This window comes from Balaenoptera musculus, chromosome 13, assembly GCF_009873245.2.
Source record: "Balaenoptera musculus isolate JJ_BM4_2016_0621 chromosome 13, mBalMus1.pri.v3, whole genome shotgun sequence".
Classification (NCBI taxonomy): Eukaryota; Metazoa; Chordata; class Mammalia; order Artiodactyla; family Balaenopteridae; genus Balaenoptera; species Balaenoptera musculus.
In genome coordinates this window covers 38,550,271-38,563,764 of record NC_045797.1, presented here as the reverse complement: position 1 = coordinate 38,563,764, position 13,494 = coordinate 38,550,271, and the positions used below count along the sequence as shown (strand labels likewise).

Genomic DNA, 13,494 nt, shown 5'->3' with positions numbered 1-13,494 from the left:
GAAAATTTGACCCCATCCCTTCACACCATGTTAGTATTTTTTAAATCTTCAGTGTAGTGTTAACAATTTGTGATCCTTTTTTCGTACTGTTTTTTCCATATACCTTTAGAACTATTAAGGCACCTGACAAAGTACCATATTTAAGTACTCTTGGAAACCATGAATTTATAGTATAACCATTCAATAAGTAAAAACCCATTGTCAGTTAGAAATGCTAACCTCCCCCCTTTGTTTTTGTATGTGTTTGTTTCTGTATTTAAGGAAGACATAGTATAGCTTCCACAAGGAATTGTTCTTCAGAAAGTGAAAATTGTACTACTCATAATGGTGGAGAAAAGACTGAAGAATCTGAAGGGTAGGAGGCTGGTTCTTTGCTAGATAAGCTTTAATATGAATATCAACTTTAAATTATAAAAATATGATTGCTAATTTTATATATCAGTTACCATAATTTAGGAATTTCACATTATGCAATTGCTGAAATAATTGAAATGAGGGTAGTTGATGTGTTGAACTATAAATAATTGCTTGATAGGTAAACGTATGGCTTATTCATATTACTTATAAATTGGACAACAGTTTTCCACTTTAAAAATTCATTTTCATCTTGTAAGTATTAGAAATAACATCTATTAACATAAAATTTTGAAAAGTAAATTTTAAAACCCAAAGAAAAGTCTCTGCCATTAGTTCTCCAACTTTATTAAAGAAACTGGATGTGTGTTTTAGAACTATTTGAATATAATTACTCATTGTAGAAATATTTAAAAATTAAAATACATCTTTCGATATAATGCAAGTTTTGATAATTTTGTATTGTTTTGTGTATTTTATATACAATGAACTGCACATATTTAAGTATTCACTTTGATGAGTTTTAGCCATATAGCCAATGAAGATACAGAACATTTTCATCATCTCTAAAAGCTCCTTTGTATGTTTTTAGTTCTGATAGTTTTTTTATAACAGCTTTATTGATATATAATTCACATACCATAACATTTATCCTTTTGAAAAGTTCTGGAGATGGATGGTGGTGATAATTGCACATCAATATGAGTGCACTTACTGCCAGTGAACTGTACATTTAAAAATGGCAAATTTTATGTTGTGTGTATTTACCACAATAAAAAAATTCACCCTTTTATAGTTTAGTGAATTTTAGTTTATTCACATAGATTTTTTTTTTTTCGGCCGCACCGCACGGCTTAGTTCCCTGACCAGGGATTGAACCCACGCCCCCTGCATTGGAAGCACAGAGTTTTAACCACTGGACTGCAGGGAAGCCCCCCCTCACATAGATTTTTAACTGATAGGTTTTGTGTATGGCACAAAAATTTATCTGATAAATTAATTAGGATTATCTAATTTCATTTTGTGGCCCAAAAAGCCACAGAAATTTCATACTTCATTATACCAGCCATTACCTGTTTATATTTTGACCACAATTTCTTTGAAAGAAAAACTTGCAAAGTTACTTAAATTCCTTTGACTTTGACAGAGCATTGATTATTAATCCTTTTTCTGTAGCCAATTTTATTTCAAATGTAATTTCTCTATTAAAATTGTTTGAAGTTCAATTAAACACACATTAAATTCATATTATAGGGTAGTCTGTCACTTCCTATCTAATCTCTTCCTTTTGTAATGACATGAAGGCAGTTGTGGATCACACTAGTGTTTCTTTTTGTGGTGATGTAATTTTCAAGAGCATATAAATTCAAGGAGTTTATAATTTTTGAAGCAATCTTTCTGATGCATCATCTAAACTTATTCTTAAATTGTTTTTTAAATATGTAAATAAGCACATTGTAGTCTTAAGAATTTTTTAACCACATTTACTAATTTATATTTATTGAATGCCTAGAAACAAGCATTCTTGCTGTTAAAAATAACAAAGTAAAAAAAAAATAACAAAGTAGCTATGCTAATTTTTTGATACTTCAATGAATAATTTTAACTGTTTTTCCTATTTATTAATAGTGAGAAAATTTTAGTATTTAATCTATATCTCCCTCCCATACCCATTACCATGTAAAAGTGCTGTTTTATGTTCCTCACAAGAATTAGAATGTATAATTTAAATTTTCTTTGTGAATTGGTATTTTTAAAAACATTATAATTAACTTATAATTTGAAAATAAATGTAAAACCCTGTAAATTATAAGTTCTGTAGTAAAAATATTTTTATTTGTTTTATTAAATCAATAGCTTAACTAAAATTAGTCAATTTTCAGATACAGATCAGGTTAGCAAGACACTTATGAAAACTTCTGAATGTCAGACCCTGTGAAACTGATGTGTGGTTAAAACCTTGAAAACTATCTTGTTCTCATACTTCCAATAAATGTCAATATTATTGGCTCCTCTTCTAAAATTCTAATAATTTCATTTCTGTGTAACATTTTTTATGAAGGCCAAACATGGTGATCCATGTATGTGATGAAGCAAAAAACTTGAAAGAAGATTTTATTTGCCCACGAGATCTTTTGATATCAGAAATGAAGTACTTTGCTGAATATTTATCTGTGGACGCCCAGCGCTGGGAAGAGGTGGACATTTCAGTTCATTGTGACGTTCACATTTTCAACTGGTTGATAAAATATGTTAAAAGGAACACTAAGGAGAATAAAGATTGTGAGATGCCCACTTTAGGTAAAAGACAATCTATTGCTTATTTTGTAGTGCAATTTTTGTGTCAGCTGGAAGTTGCTTCAGGCCAAACATGAAATGTGGAAAATTGTTCAAACATTAGTATTTATGCTCAGATTAGTAATCACCTTTTAGGAAACTGATACCTCACCCTTTCTAAGCCAATTATAGTGAATTTATGGCAAATGGACAGGTCTCTAGATCAGCTATTTTCACTGTATGGTACAGTGACCGACCACTGGAGTCCTAAAGATCCTTTTAGAGGATCCACAAGGTCAAGAGAATCTGCTTAATAATGCCAGGATGTTGCTTGTCTTTCTCTCTGTGTTGACATTTGTTCAGATGGTGCAGAAGTAATGGAGGGTAAAACTGTTGGAGCTTTAGCACACATCAAGCAAGGAGCATCACACTGTATTAGTGGTCACTGTGTTCTTCAACACCATGTGCTCATAGGAAAAAAGAAGACAAAAAAAGTTTCACGTAAGAATATCCTTGATGAGGCAGTAAATATTACTAATTTTATTAACTCTTGACTCTTGAGTATACATCGTTTTGATATTCTGTGTAATGACACAGGAAGTGCATTCCTGCTACACACCAAAGTATGATGGTTGTCTGAAGGAAAAGCATTTGTACAGTTACTTGAGTTGCAAACTAGCTGCTTTTTTACGAAACCATTTTTACTTGGAAGAATGGCTGACAAGTTATGGTTATTCAGACTTAGGCATTTGGCAGATATTTTCTCTCTCTCTCTTTTTTTTTTTTTTTTTTTTTTGGCCATACCGTGCAGCTTGCGGGATCTCAGTTCTCCGACCAGGGATTGAACCCAGGCCACGACAGTGAAAGCCCAGAATCCTAACCAGTAGGCCACCAGGGAACTCCCCAGACAAATATTTTCTTGAAAATGAATTAAATGAGCCAGTCAATTAAAGGGAAACAACTAACAATATTTGTTGCCAATGATAAAATTCAAGCTTTCAAGTAAGAGAGTATTGGAAAACTTGTATCTGCTTGCATGTGCTTGACAATTCCTCAGTACTTAAAGATGTTTCTGATGAGACTGGTGAGATTTTGTGTGTGTGTGTGTATTGTGCAATGAAATGTTTCAACATTTGGAAGATTTGCATAACTCAGTGAACCAATATCTTCCTAATGACCAATGCATGATGTTAAAAAAAATCATGCATGGGTTGAAGGTCCACTCAAAGTACAAGATAAATCAGTGGATTTTGAGATAGCAGAATAGGAAAAGTTCATTGATATGATTTCAATTCCCATTGCAACTAACCTTTAAGAAAGACTACTCAGAAATTCAATGTGGAAACAGATATGAGAATCTAGCTGTCTTCCCTTAAGTCAGACATTGAAGAGATTTATAAAAAATGTCAAACAGTGTTATTTTCACTTTTTTTTTGTTTCTATTGGGAAATAGTTATTTTTCATAAAATATGTTAATATGTAATTAGTTCATTATTTTTAAATGAATTAATTTTTTTTTAAATTTCTGTTTTAATTTCCAATATGGTAAATACTGATAGATATAACCCACATAAACAAAAGCTCTCCAGGAATTTCAGTTTTTAAGATTTTTTTAACGTGGTTTTGAGAGCAAAAGTTTGAGAACCAGTGTTCTAGAGGATCGGAAGACTAATTACTAAGTAATCTTTTTGCGGCATTGACTTGTATAGGAAATCACACTGGTGGTTTAATAAAGTCTTTCTGTGCACTAGAATTGCAATTTACAGTAGTAGCAAAATATTTCTAAACTCTTGTTAGTAACTAAACCTATACTGACAGTATATAAGAAGTCTTCTGAGGAAGTTCATAATTTAATACATTTTTGTGACCAAATTAATAGAAAAGGTTTCTAATGGTCCTTAAAATTACAAAATTGCTAAATCAAAATTTTCAACCAGTCAGAGCCCAGAGATTCCAGACCATGGAGATATGTATGTGTGAAATAAAAATCAAAATACGTAGAGAGAAAAATATTACTGTTTGATCTAACATGTTTAAGAACATAGTAAAGGTTGAAAAAGTGGTGCAAAACTAGTCTCTGTAATCTTGGACCTTAAATCAGTGGCTACAAATGTAAGCTTTTATAAAGGCAATCTTTATTCTAACTAGGAAAACTACCAAAATGCTTAATTAAATTGCTAATAATCCAGACCTTGTGTCTTAACTGGAATGGGTTATATTATAGTTTCTTGAGGAACTTTTTCACCAGCTCTTTCCTCCCTTTACCTTTGCTCTTTGAGAACCTTTAATCTAGAATTGTTACTTAAGGAAAGATTGGGATTACCTATTTTAATCATTGCCTGCATAGTCCTTTATTTAGGGGGATTGTCTTAGTACTATAATGGTAAAAATCACAGTTGTTTTCTTTTTCTTAAAAATATACCTCATGGGAGATGACTGAGGTTGTTTTACTAAAATGATAGCATCAGCCGGCATCCCCCTTTCCCTGGTTGTGCCTCCGAAGTCTGCCTTTAGAAAGTAATTTTGCATTTCTGCAATAGTAAATTTTATATTATCTTTCAGAATCTTTTAAATTAAGTATTTGTTCATAACAATCATTTGAACCACATTTGAAGTAGCTTCACTGTCATTTTTGTGTGATGAGTTATATTCACAATTTTAATTATCTTTTTCCCTGGTTTAGTTAAGGAGTTTGCATATATCATATCTTTAGCCGGAGTCTTTTTACTTGATATGAATCTAATTCCAAGGCAAATTTACTATGCATTTTCTCTATACTGTAAGTTTTAACATTGCGTTTTCTTTCTTTCATGTATATAAGCCATAGTAAGCTTTTATTAAATTGTTCTTATTAAAGTAACATCCTCTTTTAAGGTGAGAAGGAGCCTGTTCTAAGGAGATTGAGGTACAAATCAAAAGAATTTAATTTTTCTCTCTTTTTTTTTAGAGCCAGGAAATGTCATTTCAATTCTTATTTCTTCAGAATTTTTGAAAATGGATTCATTAGTAAGTATTAAAAAGAGATTCAAGCTCTTCTATTCACCCATACTTGATTTAACATATAACTTGATGTTTCCTTCAAGTATCTGGAAAATTCTAAGACATCTTCCTGAAGTAGTTGTTAATTCAAGAGTGTGATTCATTAGAATAAACTGCTGGTGTTTGGAGGTACTTTGTTCTATTGGGAAGGCTATTGTTCAGGCTACTATATATCATTAGTATATGATGCCTATAAAACAAACAATTTATCCTCAAGGGAGGAGTTAGCTGGTGCATTAGATGAAACTAAACAGAATTAATTTTACCCCAAAAGGGATTTTGCTCTGAAACCAAATTAAATGAAAATTAATTGGAATACATTTGTTTTACTATTTAAGTAATTGGTTTAAGCATGTTTTACTTATTTGTGTCTTTCATTTATAGTTCAGCGAATTAAGAACAAATACCCAACTACTAAAAAATGTAATTTTATATGTGTAATCCACATGCTCATGTCTGTTGTTTAAGAATAGTTGATAAAACATAAAAGCATAATATATACATATACATATCAAGCTCTAACATTAGATATATTTGTTTTTCTTCTTTTTCCTTTTATTTAATAAATTTCTTTATTGTTCAAATGTTTTTTATACGTTTTTGTGGTTTAAATTAACATTTAAATGAATATTTGCTTTTAACCTCTGGTAAAACTAAGCAGAGCAAAATACCCCTTTGCTGTGTTAACAGATGTGAAGTTTATTTGTTTGAAGTTTTATTAGTTCCCTGTATTCTTTGTACTCCTTAGTCCCTCTCCTTTCAGTTGTTGGTATTTATTGCTTCAGGGGAGGGTTATAGAAAAAAAGCAGAGACTAAAAGAGTCTCTGAGTTTTGATTTTTGAAATCTAAGCCCTAAAGGATGATTTTTATGCCATAGCAAAATATTTAGAAGAATGCATAATTAACCAGTGCTGTTTTTCCCCAAAACCCAAATCTACCTCAAAAAGTAAATAAATATACCTCACAGTGAAGAAAGAGGAAGAAAGTCAGCGAGCAAGCACAACACAACTGAGAAAACCCTGAAGTGACTGAAATTGTGTTTCTGCCACTCAGAGAAACGGAGGCTTAAAATTATCACTAAGTTTAGTTATAGGAAGTCACATATCTTGTATCCTTGAGTTTGTGGACTAAAATTTATATCTGCCACAGTCATGAAAGATGTTCATTACATTATCGTTCGAAATATTCTAAGAAGTGTGAAAATTATTTTTCTAGCTATGTTTGTACAAATTTGGCCTGCTAGACCACTTTGGAACAGTGTAGATTAACCCAAATAGGCAGAACTAAGTTATTGTGTAGCAATACATGGATTAGGCTTTTAATGAATCTTATCTTTGAAAAGTATTGGTATGACATTATCCTTTATGCTACTATCTTCAATATTCATTTTCTATTGTGTTTTTTGTTTAGGTTGAACAATGTATTCAGTATTGCCACAAAAATATGAATGCCATAGTAGCTACCCCATGCAACATGAACTGTATTAATGCAAATCTTCTTACACGTATAGCTGATCTGTTCACACACAGTGAAGTTGATGATTTAAAGGACAAGAAAGATAAGTTTAGGAGGTAATTTTTAAATTTTAATTTAATTAATTTATTTTAAAAAAACTTTTGGTGGCACCACCCGGCATGTGGGTCTTAGTTCCCTGACCAGGGATCGAACCTGCACCCCCTGCAGTGGAAGCACAGAGTCTTAACCATTGGATCACCAGGGAAGTCCCTAAATTTAATTTTAAAAGTAATGTTCCTATTAGAAGAAATGTATTATTTCTATTTCATTTTAGTAAAAATTCTATATTTAGAATATATTTAGAAATCTATTTCCATTTTATTTTAAATGAAGTAAAATATATTCTGAGCCAGTGGCTCAGGTAAAAATTAGTAATTAAATTGGTTACTCTGAATAAGGCACATATAAGCAGATTGTAGTGGTGAATTATGTTAAAAATTATTAAGACAGGCCTTAGTATAAAGGGGAAGAGTGGTATGAGATGAGGTCAGCAGCACTTAGGGGCTGTTTAAGTCATAGCAAGGAGTGTATACTTTATTCTAGGTGGAATGGAAGCAGAGGAGTGGCATGATTTGATTTGTTTTTAAGAGCTCAGTCTATTCTATGTGGAGAATAGACTAAGAATATAAGAAGCAAGACCTATTAGAAGTCTAGTACAGCAGTCTAGTGAGAGATGAAAGGCTTTGGACTAGAGTGGAGGCAGGGGAGCTGGAAGAAAGTAGATGGATTCAGAATATGTTAATAGAAAGATTCGACAGATTTTCAAATGGAATGATGTGGGAAGAGAGAGAGTATTTTAGGATAATTACTAGGTTTTAAGGTTGAGCAACTAAGCGTGCTAGTGTCATTAATAGAGAGGGCAATGACTGGGGTGAGGGGAGTCAGGAGATGGGTTTAGGTCTTGTTAAGATTATTTAATATATTTAATATACTTCTTGGACACACAGGTAGGATGGCAGGGAGATAATTGGATATGTAAGTCTGAAGTTTAGGTCAGAGGTCAGGGCTTAAAATAGAAATATAAGAGTAGGTGAGGTTTGAAACCATGGAAGTGAATGAGATTTCCTAACAATACCATATGTTCTCCACTGAATTGCAGTGGCACCTTTACTGTAAATCAGGAGACTATACATGTGAGGTCTCTTTCTGAATTCTCCATTTTGTTCTGTTCATTTCTTTGTCTGTACTTTTATCAGTAGCACACTGTCTTAAGTACAGTAGCTTTCTAATATTTTTTGGTATCTAGTAATCTGAATTCTCCAGCTTTGCCTTCCTTCAAGATTGATGTCTTGGTCATTTTATATACTTTGCATTTCCATATGAATTTTATAATCAGCCTGCCCATTTTCTCTTTCTTTCCCTCTCATACACATACATACACACACACAACCCTGCAGATTTGAGGGTTAACATTCAACCTGTAGATTTGGAAAGAGACATCTTAATAATATTGAGTCTTTCAGTTCATGAACACGGTATGACCCTCCACTTATTTTAGCAATGTTTTATAGTTTTTAGTGAGAGATATTTTTCCTTTTTTAACTAAATTTATTCCTAGGCATTTGAATTTTTTGGTGCTATTGTAAATGCTATTTTTATTTATTTTATTTTCTAACTGTTAGCAAGAGAGTATTGATAAAGACTGTCCAACATTTGGAGGTTCAACAAGGGAGGAGCCAGCGAGGATCCTGAGGGGGAGGAGCCAGGGGGTCAAAGGGAAGGCAGAAGGAAAGAGGGTTTCAAAAAGGAGGAAGTGATTAAGTGGTCAAATGTGTGGAATGCTGCTACCATGTAGAGTAAGATGAGAACAGAAATGTGGCCAATTGGATTTAAACAACTTTTTTCCAGATGTTTTGCTCTGAATGATTGCAGAAAAATTCAGCAGTAGCTATTAAAGATAGGTAGTCTCAAGAAAGGATTTTTTTTTTTAAGAAGGGAGATACTAGATTATATTTATATATGCTGATCAGGATGAGGATGATTCCTTACAGTGGGAGAAATTGATAGTGCAGGGAATTATCTAAGAGTTTAGTCCTTAAGGGGAATGAGACACAGGGGAATTATCCAAGAGCTAAATACTTGAAAATGGAATCGGGATCCTAAATCCAGATTGGCCTTTATTTTTTATTTTGTTTTGGCGGGGTGGGGGGCGGTTTGCTCATATTTATTTTTTATTTTTTTTAACATCTTTATTGGAGTATAATTGCTTTACAATGGTGTGTTAGTTTCTGCTTTATAACAAAGTGAATCAGTTATACATATACATATGTTCCCATATCTCTTCCCTCTTGCATCTCCCTAGATTGGCCTTTAATAGCAGTCATTACTTGAGAGAAAATGGAGACAGTCAGGGTGTACACTTGGAATTAATGACATACTTAAAAGACTTAAAGTTCATGCAGAACATTATTATATTATGCATAGTAATAAAGTATTAACATTTATTGAATGTTTAATACTGTCTGGCACTCTTTAAAAAGGACTATCTCATTTAACCCTCATAAAATCTTATGCATTTGAAATTACTAACCCCATTTCATAGATGGAGAAAATAAGGTTCAAAGATGTTAAGTTGCCAAAGATCACATACCAAATTATTGATAGACCCCGGATTGTTAAATTTCCAAAATCCTCGGTCTTGAATATTCCTTAACAAAGGACTGAAAGAGGGGTAGATATCCATCTGTCTCATTTTTCTTGTGAAAATGGATTCTTGATCAGGCAGTTCTCATTAGTAGGTTTATTTACTTAGAACACTAAAAATTTATTATAAATTCCCAAGGAAGGGCTCTCTAAGGATTTATTAGTCTTATTTTCTACATGTGCAGATAGGTCAGTGTTTATTTTCATCACTATCAAGTAACTTTAATAAAGTAGATATAAAAAATTAATTTGTTGTTCATTTGTTCTTAATAGTAAACTTTTTTGTAAGAAGATTGAGAGACTATTTGATCCTGAGTACTTGAATCCAGATTCTCAGAATAATGCAGCAACATTATACAGGTACAGTGATATGTTTTTCTTTGGTATGCTATATAATGCAGCTAAATTCTTTAATCTTACTACGTTTGAAATTTTCTTCTTGGATGTTTTTGTATCTTCTTTTTTGTTGTTGTTTTTTAATTTTTAAAATTTTTAATACAATTTTAATTTTTTAAAATATTTATTTATTTATTTATTTATTTTGGCTGCACCCGGTCTTAGTTGTGGCACATGGGATCTTTAGTTGCAGCATGAGGGATCCTTTAGTTGTGGCATGCGCACTTCTTCAATTGCGGCATGTGAATGAACTCTTAGTTGCGGCATGCATGCGGGATCTAGTTCCCCGACCAGGGATTGAACCTGGGCCCCCTGCATTGGTAGTGTGAAGTCTTACCCACTGGACCACCAGGGAAGTCCCAAATTTTTTATACAATTTTTAAAGGTTACTTTCCATTTACAGTTATTACACAATATTGGCTATATTCCTTGTGTTGTACAATACATCCTTGAGCCTATCTTATACCCAATAGTTTGTATCTCCCACTCCCCCACCTCTATTTTGCCCCTCCCTACCCTCTCCCCACTGGTAACCACTAGTCTGTTCTCTGTATCTGTGAGTCTGCCTCCTTTTTGTTATATTCACTAGTTTGTTGTATTTTTTAGATTCCACATATAAGTGATAACATATAGCATTTGTCTTTCTCTGTCTGACTTATTTCACTTAGCATAATGCCCTCCAAGTCTATGTATGTTGCTGCAAATGACAAAATTTCATTTTTTATGGCTGAGTAATATTCCATTGTGTGTGTGTGTGTATACCACATCTTCTTTATCCATTCATCTGTTGATGGAACTTAGGTTGCTTACGTATCTTGGCTATTACAAATAATGCTGCTATGATCATTGTGGGGTGCATGTATCTTTTTAAATTAGTTTTTTGGGTATTTTTTTTTTTTTTGGATATATACCCAGGAGTGGAATTGCTGGGTCATATGGTAGTTCTAATTTTAGTTCTTTGAGAAACCTCCATACTGTTTCCACAGTGGCAGCACCAATTTACATTCCCACTAACAATGTACAGGGGTTCCCTTTTCTCCACATCCTTGCCAACATTTGTTATTTATGTTCTTTTTGATTATATCCATTCTGATGGATGTGACATGATATCTCATCGTGGTCATGATTTTCATTTCCCTGATGATTAGATGTTGAACATCTTTTCATGTGCCTTTTGGCCATCTGTATTTCCTCTTTGGAAAAATGTCTGTTCAGTTCCTCTGCCCGTTTTTTAATCGGGTTGTTTGTTTTTTTGATTGTGTCTTTGTGTTATAGATGCTGTTTGTGTAAGAAACTTTTAACAAAAGAAACAGAAAGAAGAATTCCTTGCATTCCTGGAAAAATCAATGTGGATCAACACGGAAATATTATCTACATTCATATAAGGTGCAGTGAAAAGAAAATACAGCTTTTTAAATGTGAATTAATAGTGTATTTATTAAAAGCAAAACTACTCTTATAAGGAATAGGATAATATCTTTTCTGCACATGATCCAACTTTGATTTACAAAGGTGCTACTTTCAAAACAAAGTTGTTGTAAAAGCTTTATTTTATCTTGAGAGATATTCTGATCAGTGCCATTAAAATGATTTCTTTTCACTAACAGATTTTAGTTATCTATTATATAAGTGTTTTTGAGAAGACAACCAAATTTACTTTCAGATAAATTTTGGTTGGTGAGTGAGGCAAATTGTCTTTAAAATTGGATTTTTCATAATTTATTCTTCATACTTCGTCAGTATTCCATTATTGCATAGTCCTTTTTAATTCCCCTTTAAGTTCAAAACTAGTTCTCATCCTGAGTTGGGGAGTAGGGAGAGAGTGTTATAAATTGGTATAATGTCTCAGGATAACAAAAACTTTAAAATATATATGTATATTCTCTGACAGTATCCTACTGCTAGGAGTTTATTCAGAGAGGTAATGCTGATTTGTGAAAGCACTTAATAAGGACATTTATTGCTCTATATAAATAAGAAAAAGTAAAAAAAGCACTGAAATGATTAAGTGAACTAAAAATATATCCGTAAAATAGTATATCTATATAAAACGCATCTAATCAATTCTTAATATGCAGCCTTTGAGAATGTAAAAGAATATATACTCACACAGAAAATTGTTAGTGGTAAATTAAATAAGAAAAAAAACAGGTTATAAAACAGAACTAGAAACATGTTCACTAAAATGTTAACTGTGGTGTTACCTTTGAGTGATAGTATTATGGATGATTTTCGTTTGCTTTTTGCTTTTTTTCCTATATTAAAAATGTACAGTACTTTTACTAAAGAAAAAACCCTACAAATGTTAGATTTCATATTTTAAACATTAAAACAGAAACACAGAGAAACACATGACATTTGACCCTAGTGTTAGTAATAGCACAGTCAACATTAAAATATTTCATTTTCCTCTCCATATAATAAAGGGAATATTCATTAGTTATTATAAGCACTTGGGATATATATATATTTTTTATATAGCAGGTTCTTATTAGTCATCAATTTTATACACATCAGTGTACATGTTAATCCCAATCGCCCAATTCATCACACCACCATCCCCACCCTCCCCACGGCTTTCCCCCCTCGGTGTCCATACGTTTGTTCTCTACATCTGTGTCTCAACTTCTGCCCTGCAAACCGGTTCATCTGTACCATTTTTCTAGGTTCCACATACATGCGTTAATATACGATATTTGTTTTTCTCTTTCTGACTTACTTCACTCTGTATGACAGTCTCTAGATCCATCCACGTCTCAACAAATGACCCAATTTCGTTCCTTTTTATGGCTGAGTAATATTCCATTGTGTATATGTACCACAACTTCTTTATCCATTCGTCTGTCGATGGGCATTTAGGTTGCTTCCATGACCTGGCTATTGTAAATAGTGCTGCAATGAACATTGGGGTGCATGTGTCTTTTTGAATTATGGTTTTCTCTGGGTATATGCCCAGTAGTGGGATTGCTGGATCATATGGTACTTCTATTTTTAGCTTTTTAAGGAACCTCCATACTGTTCTCCATAGTGGCTGTATCAGTTTACATTCCCACCAAGAGTGCAAGAGGGTTCCCTTTTCTCCACACCCTCTCCAGCATTTGTTGTTTGTAGATTTTCTGATGATGCCCATTCTAACTGGTGTGAGGTGATACCTCAATGTAGTTTTGATTTGCATTTCTCTAATAATTAGTGATGTTGAGCAGCTTTTCATGTGCTTCTCAGACATCTGTATGTCTTCTTTGGAGAAATGTCTATTTAGGTCTTCTGCCC

General features: G+C 32.8%; 1 protein-coding gene across 3 annotated transcripts in view; it reads left to right on the top strand.

Annotated features, from left to right (window-relative positions):
- KIAA1841 (KIAA1841 ortholog) overlaps positions 1-13,494 on the top strand; it is a 68,549-nt gene that overhangs the window by 13,025 nt on the left and 42,030 nt on the right. For 2 of the 3 annotated variants that reach the window (XM_036874043.1, XM_036874042.1), the window contains exons 4-9: positions 262-355; positions 2,417-2,655; positions 5,579-5,637; positions 7,081-7,241; positions 10,102-10,188; positions 11,500-11,610. In XM_036874043.1, the coding sequence (XP_036729938.1) occupies positions 262-355; positions 2,417-2,655; positions 5,579-5,637; positions 7,081-7,241; positions 10,102-10,188; positions 11,500-11,610 (751 nt within the window). Of the gene's footprint in view, positions 1-261; positions 356-2,416; positions 2,656-2,994; positions 3,133-5,578; positions 5,638-7,080; positions 7,242-10,101; positions 10,189-11,499; positions 11,611-13,494 lie in introns of all 3 variants that reach the window. The other variant, XM_036874041.1, reaches the window with a different exon arrangement.